Source organism: Perca fluviatilis, chromosome 7 (assembly GCF_010015445.1).
Source record: "Perca fluviatilis chromosome 7, GENO_Pfluv_1.0, whole genome shotgun sequence".
Taxonomy (NCBI): Eukaryota; Metazoa; Chordata; class Actinopteri; order Perciformes; family Percidae; genus Perca; species Perca fluviatilis.
Genome location: NC_053118.1, coordinates 35,032,200 through 35,059,389, shown reverse-complemented (window position 1 = coordinate 35,059,389; position 27,190 = coordinate 35,032,200). Strand labels below are relative to the sequence as shown.

General features: G+C 41.5%; 2 protein-coding genes across 4 annotated transcripts; one reads left to right on the top strand and one right to left on the bottom strand.

Annotated features, from left to right (window-relative positions):
• Window positions 1-1,026: 1,026 nt before the first annotated feature.
• rrnad1 (ribosomal RNA adenine dimethylase domain containing 1) lies at window positions 1,027-16,169 on the bottom strand. 2 transcript variants are annotated; one of them, XM_039807365.1, is made up of 8 exons: window positions 15,515-16,169; window positions 13,826-13,944; window positions 12,249-12,465; window positions 11,200-11,262; window positions 8,786-8,923; window positions 5,312-6,102; window positions 1,542-1,726; window positions 1,027-1,423 (listed from the first exon to the last, which is right to left on the bottom strand). In XM_039807365.1, exons 1-8 carry the CDS (start codon window positions 15,614-15,616, stop codon window positions 1,275-1,277), a joined length of 1,764 nt encoding a protein of 587 aa, XP_039663299.1. In that variant the 5' UTR covers window positions 15,617-16,169; the 3' UTR covers window positions 1,027-1,274. The 2 variants fall into 2 exon arrangements, with proteins under 2 accessions (XP_039663299.1, XP_039663300.1); XM_039807366.1 differs by lacking the exon at window positions 15,515-16,169 and adding an exon at window positions 14,047-14,088.
• isg20l2 (interferon stimulated exonuclease gene 20-like 2) lies at window positions 15,410-25,507 on the top strand. 2 transcript variants are annotated; one of them, XM_039807368.1, is made up of 4 exons: window positions 15,410-15,560; window positions 21,779-22,587; window positions 23,537-23,737; window positions 24,950-25,507. In XM_039807368.1, the coding sequence occupies exons 2-4, from the start codon at window positions 21,922-21,924 to the stop codon at window positions 25,073-25,075; spliced, it is 993 nt and encodes a 330-aa protein (XP_039663302.1). In that variant the 5' UTR covers window positions 15,410-15,560; window positions 21,779-21,921; the 3' UTR covers window positions 25,076-25,507. The 2 variants fall into 2 exon arrangements, with proteins under 2 accessions (XP_039663302.1, XP_039663301.1); XM_039807367.1 differs by lacking the exon at window positions 15,410-15,560 and adding an exon at window positions 16,215-16,330.
• The last annotated feature ends 1,683 nt before the right edge of the window (window positions 25,508-27,190 follow it).

Genomic DNA, 27,190 nt, shown 5'->3' with positions numbered 1-27,190 from the left:
GGCGTATTGCTATCTTGAGGCAGCGGGAAGTGATCGCGCCATTGACCAACAAAAACCTGGTCTAAAGTCAATAGTGCAGCATTTCATTATTTTAAAGGTGCCCTGCCACACGTAATTCATGACTTTGTGGTGATGTCTGAAGTTCTACCATGGACTCTAACATTTTTTGTGGAAGAAATGCCTTGGTTACCTTGTTTCAAGCCATTCTAGCGTGGTATAGAAAGTCTGCAGGAAGACTCTGCTCGATTTCTGCCAGTTCTCATTAATATTCAACAAGCTAAGCTGTTTGAATCTGATTGGCTAACAGCTAGCCAATGAGAGCCTGGCTATCAGCATCCTTTACCCAGCGCAACTGGGCGAGCTCATGAATAGTAATGAGCTCAGCCAGTATGATGTCAGACTGACCAGCTTTTGTAATTGGTCTGATTTCTCTGCTTATTTCTTTCCAGTGGCTAGAGCTGACAGAGGAGGTAGCAGTTCATTTTCACATTCACAACATAACACAAACACATATGGACCTGACATATTAAAAAAAATGCTAGGAAAAATGGTTTTGCGTGGCAGGGCACCTTCAACAGCAAATTAGTAAAATGCTTCTAGGCTCGTGCACGAATAACAATATTACGGTGCAAATCCTCCATCATAACAGCAATGCTCCAAGGTCCAAACGCGCCTCGCTTTTAAAAGGGAATGGGAGATGATCTCTGATTGGTTTATTCCATGTTACGCCCAAAACACACCTATGATTAATGAAGACACTAAGGACAACCCTTTTGAACCAAGCGCCTGGCGCACGGAGCCTTTTTCCCGCCGTCAAACTAGCAAAAGTGGATTAGTACACACCCTAAACCCACCTGCGCCAGGCGCTTCACGCCGTGCGCTTAGATCGTTAAAATAGGGCCCTTAGAGTTCCAGTGTGTTCCTGTGTCACAGGCTGAAGGGCTGAAAACCGGAGGGGATCCACAGCAGGAAGATCATGTCTGTCAGAGGATGTCCACAGGCCAGCAAAAAAAAAACAACAGTTACTTTAATGTTCATTCTTTAATATCTCTAAAAACGGAGAATAAAAGCAAATGACCTTAAGACTTGGGATCCCTTGTTTTGTAAGAGAATCTTGAGTCATATTTCATTTTAAAAAAGGAAGTGTAACCCGGAAATTCCACCGGGCGCAGATGCACCGCGTTCCGGTTTTGTCTCGTTGTCCGCCATGCAGCATTTTTTGCGGAGCAGAGAGTTGCTTCTGGGGCGCGCAGCGCAGCCTCGTCTTGTGGAATTTAAGTTACTTTTCTCACCAAAGAGTGACAAATATCGTTTGACTTTTCCCATTTGCCTCCTCCTTGTCCACGCGCCTTCAGAGCCACCAGCACAAAGTTTCTTGGAGAAAAGTTCGGGTCAAAGAGAGGAACCAGCTGACTGTCCACGCCTGCAGAGAGAGATGAGGTTCGGGTTAGAGCTGAAGGGAAATAAAAAAAAGAGAGAGAGAGACGCCACGAACTAACAGCAGTTTCTAACAGTTTGTGTCACAGAACCCAGCGGCTCACCGTTCTCCTGCAGGTAGATCATCCGGTCCAGCAGCACCAGCGTCTCCACCACAGGAGCCAGCAGCAGGGCCAGGCTGAAGTACACCACCACCCTGCGCTGCTGCTTCAACATGGCCTCCACCCGCTGCGGGGCCAGAGGCAACCCGGGAGGCAGGCCGACCCGAGCCAGACCCAGACGGGCGTACCTGAGAGGGAACATCAGAATAATCAGAATCATTTATTTGTCATTGTAAAACAATGTAAAACATTGTCACAATGAAATTGAAGTGCTACTCTTCTGGTGTCCAGAAGTATACATTCATACGCACATGCCATACCCCTTCCACAAACCATACCCTCATACACACATAATGGGACAGGTGCTTCTAGTGCATAGTAGTATACAGTCATACACTTACTCTACTTTTTTTTTTAAAAGATCACAGTACTGGAAAAGTGCAAATGCAATGCAAAACAGGTGAGATAATCATTCAGCATGATGAAGTCCTATTTCTGTAATTGAATGTTTAGAGTTGTGATGGCTGTGGAGAAAAAGCTGTCTCTGAACCTGGATGTGCAGATTCTGACAGACCTGTAACGCCTTCCTGAGGGGATTTTAAAATTTTTATTTTTTCAGGTTGTACATGGTTGTAGACAGAGGAGCAAATTGTGGTCTTTATTTAAAACAGTTGCGCTCATTTGAACCAGGCTTATATAAGAGTCTTTACTCCTAATGAGTCCTGTTTTCATCCTCCAGGGCATAGTTTTTCCCATTTCCATTGAAATGAAAGCACATTTTAAAAAAAAAAAAAAAAAAAAAAAGAAGAAAAAAAAGTATCTGTTCTGAGTAACTTTAGTGAACCTACTGCTACTACAACCTTTGTATTTCCAGTTAGCTGTGTTCAACAGTTGTCTAGTCCACTGGGTCCCAAACTGTTCCTGTTTGATTACAATAAATTAGTAGTAGTAGTAGTAGTAGTAGTAGTAGTAGTAGTAGTAGTAGTAGTCCATATCCACGACGTTCCACTTCCGGGATTGCGCCGGAAATTCTCTTTTCAGCTGGATGTCCGTTTTTATTTGATTTGATTTATTAGACAGTAACAGAAATAAATGCATAACAAGATGCCATCACAGTGACAATGTACATTTATCAGAACTGTCGAGGATAACACAAGAAAGTTACAAACTTATTTCCATTGTGGTCCTCGTTGTAGTCTGATAAAGATGTCCAGGCAAGCTAGCTGACTAAAAGGTACCTTGTGTACACTCAACCACATCCAAATACAAAATAAATACAAATATATACACTGTAATAATAAATATTCATTTAAGACTACATAAAAGATTGAATCTAATTCGCATTTAACAACCATTCACCACATGCTCGATTAAAACAACAATCTGACTGGCTTAACTTAATCTCAACTGGGAGTTTGTTCCATTCCATTGCCGCCATGTACAAAAAAGTATTTTGCCCAGAACAGGTCTTAAATCTACACGGAACTATGTCTGTGGCATTACCTCTAGTTGAGTAGCTACGAGAGTTTCTAATAAGCTTAAAATAATCTTTAAAATACCTTGGCTCATTCTTATACAAAATCGTTCTTGTTAATCTTAGTTTCAACTGTCTCACCCTGTTTTCAACTGTCAGCCATTTTAATTTCTTAAGTTCAGAAGAGCCAACATGATCTCTATAGTTGAGATTTAAAATCAACCTGACTAATTTATTCTGTGCCGTTTGAAGTTGAACTTTTATCCTCTTGGGTGTGCTACTGTACCATGTAGTACAGGCATAATCGAAGTGTGGCTGAATTAAAGCATTTGCCAACATTTTTAAAGTTTCTTTATTTAGAAACTGAGCCTTACGAGCCAGAAATGTAATTCTTTGGTTCACTTTTTTGATAACCTTTTGACTCATACTTTCTCCACTCATAGAACTGTCTAAATCACAGCCCAAATATTTATCTCAATTTTTAGATTCAATCTGGATACCACCCAAAGAAATTTTAAGCTCAGGAGTCCTACTCAACCTTATTTTAGAACCAAATAAAATAGATTCAGTTTTCCCCAGATGCAAAGACAGTTTGTTCTCTATCAGCCACTCACTTATATTTTGTAACTCATCACTTAAATGATTCTCAATAACTTGTATGTCCTTATTGGAGAACACCAAGGCTGAATCATCCGCATAGAGAAAAAGATTACAATTGCAAACAGATTTAATATCGTTGATGTACAAGAGAAACAACAATGGACCCAGGACACTACCCTGTGGCACCCCACACGTTATTTCTCTTGCCTCAGATAGAGTGCAGTTAATATCAACTCTTTGATGCCTTTCAGTCAAATACGATCAAATCCAATTATATGCCATACTGTTAAAACCTAGGGCTTTTAGTTTAATCAGCAAGATCTGATGGTCAACAGTGTCAAATGCTTTCTGGAGGTCTAGCAATACCATGCCACAAAGTTTACCCAAATCGATCTCTCTTCTTAAATAGTCTGTTAGATATAATAAACACGTATCCGTAGAATAAGATGTTCTAAAACCAGATTGCAAATCATAAAACAAATCAGAATTACTAATCTAATTATATATTTGCTCTTGTATTATTTTCTCCAAGACTTTTGAAACGACTCCCAAAATCGAAATTGGTGTATAATTACCCGTTTCCTTCCGCTTTCTTTGTGTTAGCGTTCTAACCTCCGGTGGATTTGTGAGGACTATGGTTAACTGCTCCTCAGATCTCTGCAGGGTAAATCCAGACAGCTAGCTAGACTATCTGCCCAATCTGAGTTTTCTGTTGCACGACTAAAACAACTTTTGAACGTACACACGTTCCACCAAAAAAAGTTCCTTCCCGAGACTACTACTTCTCCCAGCCTGGAATGCTGTGTGGACTAGCCAGACCTTCAAAGGTCTGGCAATGCAAGACTATAGTAGTAGTAGTAGTAGTAGTAGTAGTAGTTTTAGTTAGTAGTAGAAGTACTTTCTGTGCCAGTTCAGACTGCTGCGACTTTTCCCTGCGATGAACAAATTTGTCTCTTTGTGAATCTTTGGTCTGAACTGGGCTTTACACAAGAAAAACAATCATTACGATTTGTTTGGGTTTCGCATTTTTAGACAGAACAGTTCTACATTATGTTTTAACATTCAACCTGTTGGACTTGTACGTAGGGTTGGGTATCGTTTGGATTTTTACGATTCCGAACCGGTACTTTTAAAACGATTCAGATTCCTAAACCGATTCTTGAAAAACTTAAAAAAATTACATTAAAGAAAAAAAAATTTTAAATTGAAAATTATTTAAATTGAACAATATAATAACGTTTTAAAGTACTTAAATATATAATAAGTAAACCTAAGTTACCTAATCCTTGGCTGTGAAATACAGCCACACTTTCGACCGCTTTGCTTTAGGCATTTTAAATGCACTAAAACGCTAGCTAGCTAACGATAGACTACCAGAGCAAGCGTAATATGTTTACTAGCGATAACGTGCAGTGAATGGTTAATATGCTTTTACGTCGGCATTTTAAAAGTAGCCTACATTTACGGTAGCTAGCTAACGGTAGACTACAGAGAGAGTGTGATATTTTTACGTCCGTTTCGGAACGACAGAGGGAATATATTTCAGTTGACACATTAAGTGGAACCGAAATGAGGGACCGAAATTTGCGTTCTAATCCGGTCCGATTCCTACCGGTTGCGTACCCGGTGGAACCGAGTTTCGGTACCCACCCCTACTTGTACACTGGTGTAAACAGTGGAGGCTGCAGCGTTGACTCACTCTGTAAACGGTAGTAAGTGGGCTTTCTTTATGGTCTGGATTCCTGCCCTGCGTAGATCTGGCCTCGTTTCCCTGATGATCGTCTCCAGCGTCGCCCGGTAACAGTGTGTCCTCAGCAGCTCGCTTTCCTCCCGAAGCCTCCGTTTATAGTCCTCAGCGGCGTGACACGCGCCCTCCCTCGCCTTATAGGACAGCTGGTGTCCCGGCAGCCCCCCAACCCAGGAGCTCATCGGGTAGCCGAACTCTGAGGGGAGCGCTTCCCGGCCGGGTGTCTGCGGAGCTGCGACCAATCCCGGAGGGGCGGGGTTTTCTTTGGTCGTGATTTTCATGTAGCAACACGCCACCGAGGTGATGCCGCGGACGTATGGGCAGCTGACAAAGTGGCGCAGGAGTGTGGCGCTGAGGTCGCCGCACGCGTGGAGACCGGTGAGGACAAAGTCTTGATGCCGCTGGCTGTTTTCTCCACACGAGCAGTGTTTTTCTGCAGAAGGCTCCTCTTCAGACTCGCTTTTGCTTAACTGGCGTTGCGATGGCGATTCAGAGTCCTGCGAGCGACTTTCAGAGTCCGTGCAAACACGACATGACGGCGTCTGGACCACGTGAGAGGCCCCCTGAAGCTCACAGCCCCGCAGTCTCTTTTTGCTGGGTCCAGACGGAGTTGGGAGACCATCGTCGACACAATCTGAAACACTCAGCTGCTTGATGAAGGCCTCCCATGATGCCCTGGGGTTTACCCAACCGGCCACATGGCGGGGAGAGGACTGTGACACCGGGACCAGAGAGGAGCAGTTCTAGAAAGGAAGACAGATGTTTGTTACCTTAGGGACAGATTCCACTTTGAAAACGATGAAAAGTGCTCCTATTATGCTCATTTTCAGGTTCATAATTGTATTTAGAGGTTGTACCAGAATTGCGCCCTGACAGTACCTAGGTAAGGACTACTAGCCAGTCAGAAGCAGAGTATGAGGGCGTGCCCTGACAGTACCTAGGTAAGGACTACTAGCCAGTCAGAAGCAGAGTATGAGGGCGTGCCCTGACAGTACCTAGGTAAGGACTACTAGCCAGTCAGGAGCAGAGTATGAGGGCGAACCCTGTACATAAGTGTGCTTGGTAATTCTTGTGTTCTTGGTTTTTTTTGTAAAAAAAAAAAAAAAAAAGAAAGATAAACAAAAAAAAAAAAAAAAAAAAAATAAAAAAAAAAAAAAAAAAAAGAAAAAAACAAAAAGCATAATATGAGCACTTTAAGCTAATGAGGAAATAAAGATGTTTGAGGACCCCTAGCAACATGAAGATTCTCTACTACAAGTGCCTTATTTTTTTGTATGTATTTATTTTGTTTTCTAGATTTTCTACTTTTTAAGATATCCTTTTATCCAGTTTGCCCTGTATGTACGTATGTTGAGAGGTGTTACTGTTATAGGTTTGTTATATGTTTTCTATGCCTTGATATTTTAAATGAATTCCTTTTCAATAAAAAAAAAAGAAAAGGTACTGATTCCATTCAGTTCAATTCAAATAACTTTATTCATCCCCTGGAAGCAATTTAAAAGCATGAGGAGAAGTTCTGACAGATGAGTAAATAAATATGGTTTTGATGGTGTTGATAGTTTGATACAGTGCCTTGCGAAAGTATTCGGCCCCCTTGAACTTTTCGACCTTTTGCCACATTTCAGGCCTCAAACATAAAGATATAAAACTGTAATTTTTTGTGAAGAATCAACAACAAGTGGGACACAATCATGAAGTGGAACGAAATTTATTGGATATTTCAAACCTTTTAAACAAATAAAAAACTGAAATATTGGGCGTGCAAAATTATTCAGCCCCTTTAGTTAATACTTTGTAGCGCCACCTTTTGCGATTACATTACAGCTGTAAGTCGCTTGGGGTATGTCTCTATCAGTTTTGCACATCGAGAGACTGACATTTTTGCCCATTCCTCCTTGCAAAACAGCTCGAGCTCAGTGAGGTTGGATGGAGAGCGTTTGTGAACAGCAGTTTTCAGTTCTTTCCACAGATTCTCGATTGGATTCAGGCCTGGACTTTGACTTGGCCATTCTAACACCTGGATATGTTTATTTGTGAACCATTCCATTGTAGATTTTGCTTTATGTTTTGGATCATTGTCTTGTTGGAAGACAAATCTCCGTCCCAGTCTCAGGTCTTTTGCAGACTCCATCAGGTTTTCTTCCAGAATGGTCCTGTATTTGGCTCCATCCATCTTCCCATCAATTTTAACCATCTTCCCTGTCCCTGCTGAAGAAAAGCAGGCCCAAACCATGATGCTGCCACCACCATGTTTGACAGTGGGGATGGTGTGTTCAGGGTGATGAGCTGTGTTGCTTTTTAACGCGCAAACAACGCATACGTTTTGCATTGTTGCCAAAAAGTTCGATTTTGGTTTCATCTGACCACAGCACCTTCTTCCACATGTTTGGTGTGTCTCCCAGGTGGCTTTTGGCAAACTTTAAACGACTCTTTTATGGATATCTTTAAGAAATGGCTTTCTTCTTGCCACTCTTCCATAAAGGCCAGATTTGTGCAGTATTATGACTGATTGTTGTCCTATGGACAGAGTCTCCCACCTCAGCTGTAGATCTCTGCAGTTCATCCAGAGTGATCATGGGCCTCTTGGCTGCATCTCTGATCAGTCTTCTCATTGTATGAGCTGAAAGTTTAGAGGGACGGCCGGGTCTTCGTAGATTTGTAGTGGTCTGATACTCCTTCCATTTCAATATTACCGCTTGCACAGTGCTCCTTGGGATGTTTAAAGCTTGGGAAATCTTTTTGTATCCAAATCCGGCTTTAAACTTCTCCACAACAGTATCTCGGACCTGCCTGGTGTGTTCCTTGTTCTTCATGATGCTCTCTGCGCTTTACACGGACCTCTGAGACTATCACAGAGCAGGTGCATTTATACGGAGACTTGATTACACACAGCTGGATTCTATTTATCATCATTAGTCATTTAGGTCAACATTGGATCATTCAGAGATCCTCACTGAACTTCTGGAGAGAGTTTGCTGCACTGAAAGTAAAGGGGCTGAATAATTTTGCACGCCCACTTTTTCAGTTTTTTATTTGTTAAAAAAGTTTGAAATAGCCAATGAATTTCGTTCCACTTCATAATTGGGACCCACTTGTTGTTGATTCTTCACAAAAAATTACAGTTTTATATCTTTATGTTTGAGGCCTGAAATGTGGCAAAAGGTCGAAACGTTCAAGGGGGCCGAATACTTTCGCAAGGCACTGTATCATCTATAGCAGAAGATAAAGCACGTTGAAGCTGCTATAAGATTTTTATCTTAATTGAATGACTTGTATGTGAAAGGTGATGAACCAACAAATACCAAAAGGCTTCAATTTTTGTTTTTTTAGGAACCTCTCAGCGAGTGTAACAAAAAAAAGGATTTTGACAATTTAATGCTCTGCTTTGTTTATGGTAGTGTGCAATAAGTTCAGCAAAGCCCCAACCTTTTTCTGCCTTTCCTTCTCCAAGGCCCACAGTAACTGTCCATCAAACTTGGACGCCATAGCAACCAGGGTGTGATCAGCCTCAATAGCGGTCACAGACAGTCCGAGCCCAAAGGACAGGAAACGAGTCAGATGACCCTGTGGGTGGAAAAAAAAAAAACATTTAATGTGCGATGATTTTATTGTTATTCATGTGAGGTGCACATACACCATCACAAGACGCACACCAACTGTGTAGTCTACGTGCAATATGACATCATGACTTCGCGTAAACATACACACCACTTTCCTAAAGCCAAGTGGCGTGTTATCTGTACGCATTTTGAGCAATCCGCGTGTATGTCTATGCTGTATACAGCGCACGGCAGTCTGCAACGTCACAGGGTAAACATACATGGCGCTTTCTAAAGCCACGTGGCGAGTTATCGCGAGGCTACGTGTGGCGTGTTACCGCGAGGCTACGGTTGGGTTTAGGAAACGTCACACGCGGGTTGGGTTTAGGAAAAGAGGAACCGGTTGGGTTTAGGAAACGAAGAACCGGTTGGGTTTAGGAAAAGAAGACCTGGTTGGGTTTAGGAAAAGAGGAACCGGTTGGGTTTAGGAAACGAAGAACCGGTTGGGTTTAGGAAAAGAATACCGGTTGGGTTTAGGAAAAGAAGAACCGGTTGGGTTTAGGAAACGAAGAACCGGTTGGGTTTAGGAAAAGAAGAACCGGTTGGGTTTAGGAAAAGAAGAACAATGGTTTGGGTTTAGGAAAGAAGAACCGGTTGGGTTTAAAGGAAAAACAGGTTGGGTTTAGGAAAAGAAAACCGGTTAAGGTTTGGGAAAAGGGAATCGGGGGTTTAGGAAGAACCGGTTGGGTTAAGGAAAAGAATACCGGTTGGGTTTAGGAAAGAGTTAAGGTTTGAAAAAGTTAAAGTTAAAAACCAGTTGGGTTTAGAAAAAGATTAAAGGTTTTGTTTAGAGGAGAACTCAGGTTGGGTTTAGGAAAAAGAAGAACCGGTTGGGTTTAGGAAAAGAAGAACCGGTTGGGTTTAGGAAAAGAATACCCGGTTGGGTTTAGGAAAAGAAGAACCGGTTGGGTTTAGGAAAAGAATACCGGTTGGGTTTAGGAAAAGAAGAACCGGTTGGGTTTAGGAAAAGAATACCGGTTGGGTTTAGAAGAACCGGTTGGGTTTAGGAAAAGAAGAACCGGTTGGGTTTAGGAAAAGAAGAACCGGTTGGGTTTAGGAAAACAACAAACGTGGAAAGGAAACGTCACACGCGGGACTCAAAGGAAACGTGACACGCGGGAAACGATCCCCGGTCTCCTGGGTGAAGGTCCTGTATTTGACCCGTCCACCACCTCGACCATCCTAAGCGGATTTTCGCCCTTTCATACTACACGCTACGGCGTAAATTCACACGCAATCGCCAGGTAATCTAAGTCAATTGAGGCCAAACGGCATCGATAAAGTCAGTATGCGTCTTGATAACACGCCAATAATGGCATACGAATCGGTGTGTCATACATACGCCACTTCCTGAGATCAGTCTGCTACGTGATACGCAGGTATACCCACTAAGAAAGCTCCAGGATTTCCCACTTAAAAATGCACAATAACATACAACATACTTTCCATTATATTTTTGACATATTTTGAATTGTCATGTGTTTTTTTTCTTTGCATAGGCTGAATAAAGGTATTTCAGCTGTGAATTGGTGCATTAAAGTGTATCAAAATGCAGGAAATTAAGTCTTTGATGCTTAAAATTTCCCTGGGGGAGGACAACCAGGAATTACTTAAAAACACTATATTTGTGAGACATATATGATTTGTTGACAATAAAAAAAAATATATATAGCATATTGTTAGACTTACTTAACCAAGTGTTTTAATTGCTTAACACCTTCTGAAGATTTGCTGCTTTTACTTGATAATAAATGGACTAAACAAGCAATCTGATGACCCAATTGTGATGAGCATTTTTTCAATGTTTTATGGCTGCGACTAACGATTATTTTCATCGTCGATTACGTTCTCGATTAATCGATTAGTTGTTTGGTCTATAAAATGTCAGAAACTGGTAAAAAATTTGGATCAGTGTTTTTCAAAAAGCCCAAGATGACGTCCTCAAATGTCTCGTTTTGCCCACAACTCAAAGATATTCAGTTTACTGTCAGAAACTAGAAAATACTAGAGAAGACTTATTTTTTTTTTTAAATCACAAAAAATATTTTTATTCAAACCGATTAATCGATTATGAAAACAGTTGGCGATAAATTCAATAGTTGGCATCTAATCGATTAATGGATTAATCTTCGCAGTTCGAAACTTAACCACACCTTAATTATAGCTTATTTACCATAACTGCAATCTCTATCAGCACTGTATATACAAATATAAATAGGTGTAATAGGAATAAAGTAATACCTGTCCAGAGCCCACATCCACCACACTGTTGCAGTCAGTCTGGTCACAAAGTTGTTTTACCAGCTGGGATTTAAAAAAAGAAACACGTTAAAACCACTTAACCGAAAAAAGTCCATGTTTTTAAATGTCAACTTAAAGGACAAATCTGGCGCAAAATGAACCTAGGGGTTAATCACACATGTGTACCGAGTCGACCTTTCTCTGGGATATGTTTTCATGCTAATTGAATGTGACCAGTTTTAGCGCAAACCGCTAATTAGCTTATAACGCTAGTCGTTGGGGCATGCGTAAAGTAAAAGGAAATCGCTATTTCTACACCACTAACAAGGCTCAAAATAGCACCACACTTCCACAGTAGCATAATGAGGGTCCCTACATGTTAACCGAAGACTTGAGAACTTTGTAAGTGTACAGACGGTTTATTAAAAAGATAGTTTATAAAGACAGTACCGTTCACGGGTACAGGCGGGCGCCATCTTGGGAAAACAGTCTTGAGCAGTCTTGACCAGTCGAACCACGAACGCCGTGCTTGAGCTATGTTACTGGTTGCTAGGGTTGGGCATCGAGAACCGATTCCTAATCGGAATCGTTTCAAAAATTACGATTCCATCGGAATCGTTTGGAGGATTTGGTTTCAAATCTGATCATAGGTTGCAAATTTAATATGCGCAAGTTTTGGTTTCCGTAGCGGCCATGCGCTTGTTGTGTTGGAGCCGTGCAGCACAGTAAGCGGAGCTCTAGTCTGGCTTTATTTTGCATTGTAAAAGCTGTAAAACTGCAAGCCACCTATGAATCAAAATAAAACTTTCCTCTTATTTGTGAAATAAGCATCTAACCCGTTTCAACTCCACCCCTCAAAGAATCGGAATCGAGAATCGATAAGAACCGGAATCGAAAGGAAGAATCGGAATTGGAATCAGAATCGTTAAAATCCAAACGATGCCCATCCGTACTGGTTGCACAAATGTGTTATTAACCCCTAGGTTCATTTTGTGCCGGATTTGTCCTTTAAAAATCAGGGACATGGTAGCAAATATTAAACCCTGTACCGAGCCCAGCTTGCGGATCTCGTGCTGTTTCTTGGGTTTGACGTGTTTCCTGAATATGTGTCCCAGCAGGGCGCTCTGACTTTGGTTGTGCAGGAACTCCTCAGGCTTCTCCGAGCCGGCCGCCGTGCCTCGCCCCCGCCTGCACTCTCTGGGAAACGCCAGAGCGTGAGCTGTGGCACGGAACGCCAAGAGCGACAGAGGCCACACCGAAGGGTATCTGTAATGACAAACGCTCTACGGTCATCATTTTGATCACGAGGCCGGCAGCAACAGAAACTAATCAGCCTGTTAGAGAAGACCGCATCTAGTACATGCCTTCAGAATCATTAGTTCAGAACTAATTATTATTTTTTTCTATTTTTTTCACTCAATATGATTTAAACTGGATTCTGAGACCCCTCATAAATCTACTCTAGACAAGTAATATTCCTAATTTGCTGCCAGACTTCACACAAACAAACTACAGTTTCCTGATAAGATAGTGAGCAGAAATCCAACTCCTCGGCTTTGAAACAACCTAAGGCTTGGTGAATCAGGGACTTCTTTTTAACCCTCCTGTTGTCCTCGGGTCAAATTTGACCCATTTTCAAAAAGTTTCTATAACAGAAATTTGGGTTTCTTTTAACCAAGTTGTCAACAAAAAAGAAATATGTAGATGGTTCTATACAACGCTCTTCTCAAGTAGATTAAATGATCAGTTTAGTATTTTATTTCATAGCATTTGAAAATAATTAAATAAAAAAAAGGGAAAAAAGAGGAAAATGTCCAAAATTATTGAAAAAAGTGACAAAAAACACTTCGCTCAAATAGTTGAAAAAAAGTTTTCATTTTAAATGTTGACCCAGAAAAATAAGAAGTTGCATCGTCGACCGGAAGACAAAGGTTAAATAACTAAATAACACATTTTTATAGACTTGTTTTTATGTGATGTCGTCTTTTGTATCGTATTTTTACCCCATCGCCTGTTCATTTGAACCATATTTAATTTTGTTTATATGTCGTTTTTACTGTACTTTTTCAAAGGTGCCCCATCTTCTATTTTCACTATTACAATGATGTGTATATATGTGTTGTTTTGATTTGTATGTCCTTCTGTTTCTTCTGTCAAAGCACTGTCAAAAAATTATTGTTTTTAAAAGTGCTATACAAATAGTTATGATTATAGTAAAGCATTGGTATTATCTAGTAACCCTTTGCTGTTCTGTGCTTTTGTTGTGCGTTTTTTTTTGTTGCTTTTACTTTCTTCACTCTTGTGTTCCTTGGAGTAAGGACTTGAAAATGCGCTGACAACTGACTGTCAAACTGGATAATAAAAGAAAGTTCTGTGGCATTCATTGTTTGTGTTTGTTCATGTTTCACAAAGAGTTTAACCTGAGCCAGACAGACAACAAAGATAGAAATCATATCACATCCATACAGGGATAGTAGTATACAGTTGTTAGAACATAACAAAATATATGACACACTGGTATCGGATTGGTACTCGGTTTCGGCCGATACGCAAGTTCAGGTATCTGAATCGTTATCGGGAAGCAATAAATGGTATCGGGCCATCTCTAGTTACAATCCAGTAGTACCTCTTGTCTCTGTGTGCAGCATCCAGTAACAGGTCTGCGATCTGTGGATACGACAGGTCCTGCAGCATAGGCTGCCAGGTGTTGGGTAATGTGTGCCAGAGATCTTCAGTGAAGAACTCCTGCAGGGGAAATAACAAAATGACAGTTATTAGAGAAACTGCAAAGGGATGGGGTATAGAAATCCAGTTGTCTAATTGTGGTTAAATAACTTATTTCTTTACACCAGACAGCTGGAGGATCCTTTCCATACAGCAGTTCTCAAATCAAGAATATAAACATATACCATCCAGTGGTGGAAGAAATATGTTCCCTGTCAGCGTTTTCCTATTTTATCTGATGTTTCTGGATTACAAACAACCTATTCTTTTGAATAAAAAGAATAAATATTAAGTGGGAATTTTCAAAATGTAGGCGCATCTTAAAGATGACAATATGTATTGATATTTTCACTTTGCATTGATAATATTGGATCATTGAGGATCGAATCAATATATCGATCCAGATCGAAGTATCGGTATGCCCCTATTTAATATGCAGGGATGCATCATATTCTATATGAACATCATATGTTTGTGGCATTGCTGTCCTGTGAGAACCACAGAAGAAAAATCGCTGTTTTTAGCTTTGTGACGACGCATTTTCCTGCTAATCCAAGAGGCCTTTTAAGGACTTTATTTAGTTTAAGAAGGAATTTTCGCCACACACAAAGTAAAACCTCATCCTTTGGTTCAGGGGTGTCAAACTCAATTTCCTTAAGGGCCACACTAGAAAATGAGACTCACATCAAGGGCCAGACATAGAGTGTATTGCTTTTATGTCATGGGAAAAGTCAAATATCTTTGACTGAATTATTGCATGTCTCATATAGTCTTCTCACTTACAGATTGGGTGGCAAAAAAATGTCTAAGAAAATGCCCAAAGTGTCAAAAATGTCAGAAAGAAACGCTGTGAAAAATGACAAAAAGTAGGTGGGCCAAAATGTATTGTGAACCTAAATGTATATAGGGGCCTGATCTATATATATAAGGGCTGGGCAATATATCGATATTATATCGATATCTCAATATGAGACTAGATATCCTCTTAGATTTGGATATCGTAATATCGTGATATGACAGAAGTGGTGTCCTTTGCTGGTTTTCAAGGCTGCATTACAGTAAAGTGATGTACTTTTCTGTACTTACCAGACTGTTCTAGCTGTTCTATTATTTGCCTTTCCCCCACTTAGACATTATGTCCACATTACTGATGATTATTTATCTAAAATGTAAGCGTGAAGATATTTTGTTGAAGCACCAACTGTCAACCCTAGAATATCGCAAAATATCGACATCGAGGTATTTGGTCAAGAATATCGCGATATCTGATTTTCTCCCTATCGCCCAGCCCTAATACTCCTCTTTGTGCAAAACCAGAGTAAATGCACTAAGTTACATTGCACCACATCTCACAAAAAAATGCATATGGCTGACACAAAATGTAGCTACAAATGTACACAATGATGTACCGTTATGCACGATAACAATGTGTTGTCATGGAAAAGTAAGTTGCCATAGCAGCCTCATGTTGTTTTTTTTAAAGCATCTTTGTTTCAAAACACAGCAGGAATTGTCTCCTCTAATATAGCTGGCTAGCTGGGTTAATCTGGAAAGGCTGCAAACTGTAAACAAGTCAATCGTCGATACGTACAATGATATAGGAGTCGGATACGTGGCTGTACTGAGACAGGAAAGTGGTGAGTCTTTTCGCCAGGTCCCTCTGTTGTTGTGTAGAAAGGCTGGATGTAAACATCTCCAAAGCCTTTGCTGCTAGCTAGCTAGCAGTTTCACTGACATAGAACTTGGAGATGAGCTAATGGTAACATACGTTAGCTTGTAAACGCAAAGTTATTTTCCCAGTTAAAACCACGGAAGTGTGTCTAAAATACGTTCTAACCCGCACAGTAACGTAACTTAAAGTCCCGTGCTTTTCATTTCACAAATGTTAATTGTAGTTAGCCAATAGCTAGCTAGCCAGCTAGTTGCTTTCACATGCAGCTAGAGTGCGTTCAGGTGCTTCACGTAAATTCCGCATCGGTAGGTCGGATCCCGGACTTTACAATCGATATTCGTAAAATCAACATTCAATCAATTACCACAAATTAAGAAGGTAGCGATATCGTCTTAAGTCAAAGGTTCTCTAAGCTGTCTCTGATTTAGCTAGTGGTTGTTTTATGGATATGTTTTTGTTGACTGGCTGCGGCGAGTAAATGGCAGAAATTGTGTGTTTAATTCAGGTATGGATGCCCATTTCCGCCAATGTTGTTAAAACAGATCCTTTAAGTCATTATAATAGATAGTATCGCAATATAATGACAAAGTAGGCTATCTTAAAATTACGAGTTAATTTAAAGCGTCTACAACCAAGTATTTCACAATTTCTGGCTGTCCCCGAAGGCAGCATGACCCGGATATTGATAGTTTGTTGCGAGCAGGAAGAAAGACTGAGGTCCACAGTGTGCAGCAGGTCTGGTTTTACATTTCACAAAGTTATTTTCAGAGATTTTCCAAATTGGGAATCTATCGATATCAACCTACTAACGTTCACAAACACGCTAAGCCGAATTTTCCGTTAAGAAACGGTCGTATCTAGCAACCGCTAACCACCGAATTAGTTAGCATAGTAACCGCTCCGATAGCGTTAGCGTCAGCGAGCTAACGTTCGCTCGTCAACATCCGCGTTCGCTAATGTCAGAAGCGAAATTCAACGTTAGATTTTTTTTTATTTTTTCTTTACGAGCTAATTAGGACATTAGCTGCATGTTTAATTTGTTTGTACATACATAGTTTTGTGTCAGTAGCTTGTCAATCCTTTGTACAGGAGTGTTAAAGATGAAGCAAATGTAGGTTGTTTCACGTCAGGGGCGATTCTAGGATCCGAGCTTTAGCGGGGGCTCAGCCCCTAATGAGCATGTGACACGGATACAGTGCCTTGCAAAAATGTTAACCTCCCCCCTTTCTAAATCAGTAAGTTCACTGGATAGCAATGAATATATGTCTTAAGGCCGGGACACATCAGGCCGATTATCGGCCGTGGGACAGTCTGGCGAGGTCAGTGGCTCAAATCTGTTCGGTGTGTCCCGTGCCGTCATCAGTCTGGGGGGCTGTCTGCGTTCATTTTGGCCGACCTGACATGTTCAATCGGCGGCAGGGCAGTCGGGACTCACCCGGAAATGACGAGCGCAATGAGGTGACTAGAGTCTCTCAAAATCTGATGAAAATCTTTTAAACTGACCTTTGTTGAGCTGAAATGAAGACAGATTCAGCAACTGCACGACCTATTTCTCGCTTAAAATGTTTTCAGAAACATGTCTCGATGAACTATTTTAGTACAATATAAGATCGTATTCTGAACGGCCGCCATGACAGTCTGGCTCTGAATTTCCGGAGAAAACAAACCCATGTGACGCGTTCGTCCAATCAGCTGCCGGTTTTCATTTCTTGGGCAACAACACAGATTAGCGCCGCCTGCTGTTATGGAGATGTATTACGTCTCGTCTCCTCTCGTCTTTTTGGTCTGTTCTGTGGCAGTTTTTTGGACCTCGGGGACGCGACTGATCATATCGACGTTCGCCCGTCGGCTATATGTGTCTACACCATTAGAGAAGCACCGATTACAACTTTCTAGGCCTATTCCGATTTTCTTTGAGTTAGGCCAGCCGATACCGATTTTAGGCGATTCCGATTTCATTTTTTTCTAACCACTTTACAGCACACACAAATATTTATTTTCTATCTTTTCTTTAACAGATAATGGATCACTATAAAATAGAACTATATAAATTACTCCTGGTGTGGGAAATTCACACACATCTAAAGGTCAATGTTAGAACCATTTCCTTCTTTTCACATCCAATATCGCACTAAAAAAAATGTGATTTTGGTTTTTGGTGTCGTCCCTCCACGCCCTACTTTTTCCTTGCTAGTGTTGCATATTGCAAACTTGTTATCTTCTGCACACACGCTGAAGAATTCCCAAACAGCTGACATGTTGCAGGTTAATTCCCGAGGTTCCCCTGTGCGTGCATCCTTGAGAACTGTAACTCGTATAACTTATGTTGTCAGTTAATTGTAGTGTTGACCGGCATGAAATCGGCATATGTCAGACTGACCTGCCGGTCGCCGGTCATGGCCGAGCACGTGAAAACCGGCCAATTGCGGTCACCGGCCGGTCTATCGGTGCATCTCTAATATGTACAGTACAGGCCAAAAGTTTGGACACACCTTCTCATTCAGTGTGTTTTTTTTAATTTATTTGCATGACTATTTACATTGTAGATTCTCACTGAAGGCATCAAAACTATGAATGAACACATATGGAATTATGTACTTAACAAAAAGTGTGAAATAACTGAAAACATGTCTTATATTTTAGATTCTTCAAAGTAGCCACCCTTTGCTTTTTTATTAATAAGGGAAAAACTTCCACTAATTAACCCTGACAAAGCACACCTGTGAAGTGAAAACCATTTCAGGTGACTACCTCATGAAGCTCATTGAGAGAACACCAAGGGTTTGCAGCGCTATCAAAAAAAGCAAAGGGTGGCTACTTTGAAGAATCTAAAATATAAGACATGTTTTCAGTTATTTCACATTTTTTTGTTAAGTACATAATTCCACATGTGTTCATTCATAGTTTTGATGCCTTCAGTGAGAATCTACAATGTAAATAGTCATGAAAATAAAGGAAATGCATTGAATGCAAAGGTGTGTCCAAACTTTTGGCCTGTATTGTATGTATTATTATAACAGAGGATAAATGCAAACTATTGAACATATGAAAAAACTACGAAAGTCCCTTTTATGGACTACCAGAACCAAATTAAATGATAATGAGGTGTAAACAAGAAATAAATAAAAAATAAAAATGTCCTTGACTGGGTTCCAGGTGCATAGCATTGGCGACAGCGACACAGGATATTAAACCTGTTTCTTTGAACCTGTAATTGTTTGCCCTCTGTCTCTAACAGACAAGTTCGCAAACTCTCACTGAAGCACTACATTATTTTTTTTAATTATAAGAAAACATTCATTTGTTTTTAATTATTTAGCAGTTATATATGTTTAAAATCACAATAATATCGTATCGTGACATAAGTATTGTGATGATATCGTATCGTGAGGCCTGTGGTGATTCCCACCCCTAATGCCATACAGCATAATTTTGTGATTAATAACATCCCGCTTTTTATCACAGTAATACAACAGAGACCTTATTTATTTTGAAAGTTCAATATCGATACCAGCTTAACGTTACTACAATGTGCTGGTTGGCAAGTAGCTCACGTTGATGCTAATGCTTTGTGGGTAACATTATGAGGTTACAACATCGTTCAACACGCTAATAAAGTAATTTTTAGTATGACTGTTTCAACCACAGTTAACAGGACTGAGCTAACCCACGAATAACTTCACTAGTAACGTTAACGTTAGCCGTATAGATAGACGATTAATTTAATGCTAATTTAGCCAGCTAGCACACCCCGGTCTGTCTGTATAACTAGCTAGCTAGCTAGCTAGTTACCGTTAGTTCCCAGTCAGCTATCAGCCAGCTACTTTCATTACAGCAACCCCCCGGCCAGAACATATCTCCAGTGCCTGGTGCTTACGACGCTAATGGCAGTTTAATTAAACGTCGGGAAACAGACCATATCAGATCCAGCACCGAATCACAACAGCGGCCATCCATAGCGTTAGCTACATCTCCGCAGCGCCACCGGTGTATGTTCTGAAAATCTCCTCCCTGCCGAATTTCTCCCCCCTTCGCGTTTAGCTGTCTTTACGGTTAGCTAAATTAAAACAAAAGGTGGGTTAAGCACCAAAACGAAGAGTTAAGATTACTGAAAAGTGAAGGGGAGATAATTGTGGGCAGCTGGGAGATGTTCTGCTGCTGCACAACCGGCATCGAACGTCCTGGCTCGCCATCGCAGAGATTTCCCCGACAATCCCCATCCACACCCGTCTCTCAGCCTCGTTTAGTAGCTAGCTAGCGTTACAACACACCCCGTCCGCCCCGGTGTTGAAACCATCCAAAAGGTGACACTGATATGTGAAATATTTTGTGTTTTAGCTGCTGGCTACGGTTAGCTTGCTGGCTTACTAGCTAGCTAACTGGTCAGCTACAAATAAAAATCTAATCGAGAAAAACGTAATTATGTTGGGGAAACTGCAGCTATTTTATTACAATCCAATTTGGATCCAATTTAAGGTTCTAGTTCTGACATATAAAGCATTGCATGGTCAGGCGCCTGTTTATATCTCTGACCTGCTCCAGCCGTACATCACTACCAGGTCACTCAGGTCCTCTAACCAGGGACTACTGATGGCCCCTCGCACTCGTTTAAAGACTAAAGGTGACCGTTCTTTCGAAGTGGTAGCTCCGACCTTGTGGAACGCTCTTCCTGTTAACTTACGTTCTGCAATCTCGGTTGACGCTTTTAGAAAGCATTTGAAAACATACTTGTTCCAAATGGCTTTTGTCTCATGTTTGTAATTTTTGGGTTTTTTGAACCCTCACTCTAACTGCATTTATTGTTGCTTGTTTATTTTCTGTTTTGGATTTTAATGTTTTTTAATCAAATGTATTTTGTGTGAAGCACTTTGTGACTCTGTCTGTGAAAGGTGCTATATCAAATAAATTACTTACTTACTTACTTACAATAACATGAATAGACGTTACTAAACGTAACGTGAATAAACTTGAATGGGTAAACTCGTCCGTGAACTGATGCATTCTAACCGGCAGCGAAGGTGTTTAACACTAAAAACTCCCATAGTCAACAAAAGTCCAGTTTTGCCGTCCATTGTTTTGGTTGAGAGACCCCTAGCGGCAGAAAGTTACATAATGTACGTTTAAAACCATGATCTGATAAGCAGTGGTGGAACAGGTATTCTTGTCTTTCACTGAAGCAAAAATACTCAACAAGTAAAAGTTCTGCAATTAAAATTGTCCACATGTAAAAAATACAAAAGTATAAGCATTAAAATATTCTCACAGTACCAAAAGTAAAAGTTCTCATCATGCAGAATGGCCCATTTCAGAATAAAACATGACATTACTGGATTATGATGAATCATGTATTCATGTGTTGATCACTTTAACGTTGCAGCCGGTAAAGCTGGAGCTAATTTTAATTAGGTTATATATTAGGACAGGGCGATATGAAGAAAATCAAATATCATGTTATTTTTGACAAAATACCTCGATATCGATATTGTAGGGTTGACAATTGGTGCATTCACAAAATATTTACACCGTGAGATTTGTAATCAATAATCATCAGCAATGTAGATGTAATGATTAAGTCGGTAAAGGCAAATAATAGAACAGCTATTAAGTCTGGAAAGTTCAGAACATGACATCACTTTACTGTAACGCAGCCTTAAAAACCAGGAAAAGGCAACACTTAGGATATTCAAAATCTAAGACGATATCTAGTCTCATATTACGATATCGATATAATATCCATATGCTGCCTAACCATACTTTATATACTTCTGGGTATCTTATCTTATAATAATACATCCTATTTCATTTGTTGATTTGTATTTTGTGTTAATAATCTGAATCCGCAAAGCCACCAAAGCTAATAAATAAATGTAGTGGAGTAAAAAGTACAATATTCTCCTCTGAATTGTAGTGGAGTTAACGTATAAAGTAGCATAAAATGTAAACATCCAAGTACCTTACAATTGTTCTTTAGTACAGTATATGTACTTAGTTACTTTCCACCACTACTGATGAGAAAACAAAAGTCAACATTTATGTAAATTCGATCGTGCGTTCAAATGCCGCTCTTAAAATTCCTGCTTTAGCTTGCAGGTAGGTGCGCACACAGGTTATATAGCAGTTATACATTCAAGTCCTGCCAATCGAGACATGGTTCGATAAATGAATGTTGTGTTTGTTTTGCAGGATGATACATTCTAACAGGTTTCAGCCGATACACACTGGACTACAAAGGGCGAAGACCTGTTGAGGAGATCTAGTGAAGCCGATCTAAACAATTGCTTTGAGCAAACGTTACTTTTGTCCTCTGCTGGGCTGCGACCACAACCATGTCGGACATTATGCTCAACGTGTCTGATGAGCCTGCGCAGAGCGGACCTCAGACAGGAAACCAAAGGAGGAACAACAATTGGTTTCGTAAAAAGATGCAGAGGGGCTTCCCGCAAGGCCGAAATAAATACAACCACAGAGTGGGACAGTTCAGACACGAGCCACCTCCTCCGCGCCAGAACGGAGCACCTGCAAAGCATCCCTCCGCTCCCACGCACGGCAAAAGTTTACCTCGCCCGAGCGGCGCACCCGGCGCTTCCCACTCTAGCGCCCAGCCTTCGACGTCCGCACACAGCCCGCCTTCCTCGGCTGCCTCTGTGGACAGCACGGGCAGCCACGAAAAGCCAAAGGAGCCTGGGAACGCACACCCGACAGCCTCTGCCCATCGCCCCTCAGCCTCAAGCCTCCATAAACCCGCCGCTGCTCAGACGTCAACGGGGAACCCCACCAAGTTCCTCGCCATTGACTGCGAGATGGTGGGCACGGGACCAAAGGGGAGCATCAGCCAGCTCGCGCGCTGCAGTCTGGTGTCCTACGACGGAGACGTGGTTTACGATAAATTCATCAACCCCTCCGTGCCCGTCACCGACTACCGCACCCGGTGGAGCGGCATCCGGCGCAGCGACCTCGTCAACGCCATACCGTACGCCGAGGCCAGGAAGGAGGTGAGGAAATCGTTGCCCGGGGTCTCTGTTTGATTACACACGTGTTTTTCCTCGGTTGCGTCCATCGCCTCTTTGCACTTTCCCACTGCAGAAACGTATTGAGATGTAACGTAACGTGTAGCCGTTGTGAGCTTTTTTCCCCCCACTGTGACAGTAAACTGAATATCTTTGAGTTGTGGACAAAACGAGACATTTGAGGACGTCAGCTTGGGCTTTTTGGGAAACACTGATCCAGATTTTCACCATTTTCTGACATTTTAGAGACCAAACAATTAATCCATTCATTTAGAAAATCATCGACAATGATTTAGTCCTAAACCGCTGCCCGACACGGTTTGCCAACCCAAGTCTGCCAAACTGGGTGCAAAGTTAAAGGTGCTCTAAGCGATGTGACGCGTTTTTTTTAGGCTACAACATTTTTTTTGTCCCATACAGCAAACATCTCCTCACTATCCGCAAGCTGCCTGTCCCCTGAACACACTGTAAAAAAAAAAGTGCGGTCTCTGTAGACAGCCCAGGCTCCGAAAAAGGCATCAAAAACAAACTGCACCAACCTGCAACACTAAAAATAACCGACAAGAAGGATTTGGGGGTGGGGGTTAGTGCCATGGATGTATTAGTGCGCGGAAGGGAGGGGGGAGGGGACGGGATGAGGACGAGGGAGGGGCGAGCTTGTTTGACAATACTTCGAACATCAACAAGAAGTTACGTCACCCAACATCGCTTAGAGCACCTTTAACTGTTTGGTCCAGCGGCCAAATGGCTAGTGAATGTTCACGTTTTACCAGCCACTCAATAGATTCTCATTGGTTTTCTTGGCAGTTGCCGCTTGCATATTTTAATCAGCATTTGTCCGGTGAATTGTGCTAATTTTGTGCCCCTAGTGTGCAGTTTATTGTGTATAAACCCGATGATTTCCTGAGAGTGAATGTGTTCCCTCTGTTGGAAGATACTGAGGCTGCTCATGGGGAAGGTGGTGATTGGCCACGCCGTCCACAATGACTTCAAGGTCCTGGGTTACTCTCACCCCGGCGCCTTGACCCGAGACACGTCTCGCATCCCTCTGCTCAACGAGAAGGCCGGCTTCGCCGTGCAAGAGTGTGCCTCGCTGAAGAGACTCACCAAGGCCATCTTCAACCGAGACATCCAGGTAGGAGGAGCTCTACGCTGGTCTTCAGCAGCTTCCGTACATACAGAGCTACCCTGGAGTTTTCAAACCACAACGGGGGTTAGCAATGTTTTCCAGATATTTCCGTTTTAAGGGCTCAGAAACGCCAGCGTAGTGTGGACGCGAGGTGTTAATATAGCAAAAGATAATTTTTTATTTATTTTTAACCAAAACATAGTAGTGTAGATCTAGCAGAGGCCTGCAGTGTTGTGTATTCCACGGCTGCAAAGGACTTTTTGTTGGTGTGAAAAACTGCAAATCTGTGTGTTTTTTCAGTTAGGCCCCCTGCACACTGCCTGCGTGGCGTGAGCGTGGCGGCTGCGCCGCATTTTCTGTGTCTTTGCACACCACAAACGTGTCTGACGCGGCGCTGCTGCTGCTAGCCTTGTCTGTACACATGGATGTTTCCCATTGATCGTCCCATTGATTGGTCGTCCATCATTACAAACTCGAAGTGTAGACTAGAAAGTGCCCAGTTTCAACTAGAAAAACAGTCGCGTGATTTGGATCACCCTTGTTCGACCTATGGAGAGAGAGTTGTGGAAATTGACTTCACTCAAGAAGTAATATACTTCATGTTCATAAATATATACTGATTTGATTACAGCCAAGACAGCGTCGGCAGTATTGACGGCAAAATAGGCTACAGAATATTTCGTTCTGTATTGACAGGTGCAATATTTGAAGATCGCATATTATTATTTATATTTATTTAAAAAGATTAAATTTATATCTGCATTTATGTCAAAACCTAGAGACTTTCAAACATCAAAATGTCATTTATTAAATGTATTCGTGTCTAAACGACATATAAACATCTTTTCCTATTCTATTTTGCCTGGAAACGCTTCCAACACGCTTGCGTGTCGCGTGAAAAAATAGGCGTTGGTTCTATTTTTAGCATCCACGCGTTTGCGGCGCGGCTCGAGCCATGCGTGTCACGCAGGCAGTGTGCAAGCTCTAACCTGTTAACATAGGAGCCGAAATGACAACAGGCACGCCACGTAGCCGACACGCAGCCAGTGTGCGGGAGCCCTTAGGTTTAAAGTTCTTTCCTGAAGAAAGTACTAAACAAGAGGCTGGAATCTACTTTGATCATGTGTGAGTCAATAGTCAATGACAGATCCACCGCTGCAGGTTAAAGGAATCCTGGGAGTGGGAATGTTTCAGCCAAAGTGTCTCTTGTGTCTTCAGACTGGGAGGAAGGGCCACTCGTCTGTGGAGGACGCCAGAGCCACCATGGAGCTTTACAAAGTGGTGAAGGACGAGTGGGAGAGGACGTTGGCGTCCAAACCACAGGCCAGCCAGTGCCAGGTGTGAGGAGACAACGTGGAGGTAGACCAGAGTTTGGATCAACATCTCTGTGTGGCAGGATGCTGTTGTTTTTTTTACCTGGCCACATGGGCCAACTCCTACTGTCCCGTTGACACGCGAGTGAAGATACCAGACCAAAACTGTACCTGCTTATTCAGTACACTGGAGAAGCTTTTACCAGCTGGATTAAAAAAAAAAAAACCCAACCTGTAATATTATCACGGGAGAAGAATAGAATAACTGCTGGGTCAGACACTCTGCTGTAAAACTTTGGGTTTCAGCAGTTCTTTCTCAGGGTTTGCATTGTGTTTAAAGGTGCTCCTGCCACTAGGGGGCAGTCATGTATTCAGTCCAGCAACAGAAAGTACATCATTGAAACACTGTCAGTGATCCCCCTACACACACACACACACACACACACACACACACACACACACACACACACACCCACAAAAAAATAATGGTTTTAAGTTTCCACTAGGTAAGTGTTTTTAATAGGATCTGCAGTTCAACATTCAACCCCCGATTAATGCTTACGCCACTTCGGTGTACATTCGTCTTCTCGCCATCTGAGCGTAGACAATAGAGACAATTTCAAGTCTGACCAAATCGCCACTAAAAGAGCTCAAATGTCATTTTACATTTTTTACAGTTTTATTCATCCTTAAGTGAAGACATGCGTACAAAATGCTGCTTAGATCAACCAGTGGTCTTCTTCAGGGAGGTTCAGGATTCCTTTTTAGAAATGCAGAAGTCATTAGTCCCGCATGTGGCTTTTATGGATAAGAAATGGTTATTACGTTTTATCACTTTGAGACATGTTTTAAAATGTGACTGTGTTTGTTTTTTTATGTTAATGTTTGAAAAAAAATGATAGAGAAAGTGCACGAATACACGTCTAGAAAAAAGGCACTGTTAAGCAAAGTAGTTGGTAAGGTATATTGCCCCAAAAAACATACTTTTATAAGCTCATACAGTACACAGGATATAGTATATTTGAGCAGGAGGCCTTAATTTTAAAGTAAATGTTGATGTAGTTACTGAATATTATCCTAGTAAAAATATTTTGACCTCTGTGTCCTCGGCTGTAGCTACGTTCCTGATGTTCTTCATCACTGTCTTTATGAGACTTGTACTTGACATGGCGGCTGACCACTTGTTTACCTGAACTCTTCTCCCCCACTCTTTTGATGCAAGTCTGCAGTTTTGGAATATGGACGTGCTCACTTCTACAGTTTCCTATGCAACGTCAGACAGAGTTCAGTTGTCTGCCGTAGATTCATCTCGGTGCTTATCTTCAATAAATCATTACCACAATCATTTTGAGGTATTTGAATATCTTTACTTTATTCTTTATTCAGCACACACACACACACACACACACACACAAAAATAAAACGGTCCATAGCACAATACAAAGTGTGGTCTTCACAGACAATGAACACACTAAATTTGCGATTCAGCATATTAGCTTGTGCATACATCATACAGTACTGTCTGTGAATGTCCCTATCATCAGACAGATCATCAGTTATGTAGTACCCCAAGTATTTGACCTCATCACACACTACCAGACAGAGAGAAAGCAGGAAATGACAGTTTATTGTCCTCCCTGCTTCTAGCAATCATAATATTACTCTTCTCAGAATTGTACTTAAAGTCAAAGTCTGAGCCATATTGGGAGCAGAGCCTTAGTAACTGTTGAAGGCCAGCACTATATGGACAAAGAATCACCAGATCATCTGCGTTGCAAATGAGAATTTGTTCTCAATCGACTTAGCTGATATAAAGGTTAAATTAAATAGGAAACATTTATGGATTTCTTATCTTCATCAAGGACTTTCACTCACTTTCACCTTTCTACTGACGGAACAAACTGTCCAGGATCGGATGTTTGACTTGTCCGGTGTTGATTTCCCGTTCTGTCTCTCTCCTCAGAGCTCGTGGACAGCTTCACCACGGTGTCTGCTCTCCTCTGTCCTGACAGCAGTGGCCATATTCACACTGGTGTAAAAAAAATACCGTTCTAACAGCCTCACGCTGCTCCACTTTTCTCTATCCTCTGGCAAAGTGTTTGTCCTTAAAGGTGAGCGATCAGCACTGTTTTCCCTGCTGGGAATT

Bases quoted from the DNA above. Each gene is read 5' to 3' on its own strand.
- rrnad1 (XM_039807365.1), bottom strand. From the start codon at position 15,616: ATGTTTACATCCAGCCTTTCTACACAACAACAGAGGGACCTGGCGAAA. The intron at 12,466-13,825 runs GTACTACTGGAT...TTGTCATTACAG, and splicing joins GCTGCACACAGAGACAAGAG to ATACCCTTCGGTGTGGCCTC. The intron at 1,424-1,541 runs GTGAGCCGCTGG...CTCTCTCTGCAG, and splicing joins GATCTACCTGCAGGAGAACG to GCGTGGACAGTCAGCTGGTT.
- isg20l2 (XM_039807368.1), top strand. From the start codon at position 21,922: ATGTCGGACATTATGCTCAACGTGTCTGATGAGCCTGCGCAGAGCGGA. The intron at 22,588-23,536 runs GTGAGGAAATCG...CTCTGTTGGAAG, and splicing joins ACGCCGAGGCCAGGAAGGAG to ATACTGAGGCTGCTCATGGG. The intron at 23,738-24,949 runs GTAGGAGGAGCT...TTGTGTCTTCAG, and splicing joins TCTTCAACCGAGACATCCAG to ACTGGGAGGAAGGGCCACTC.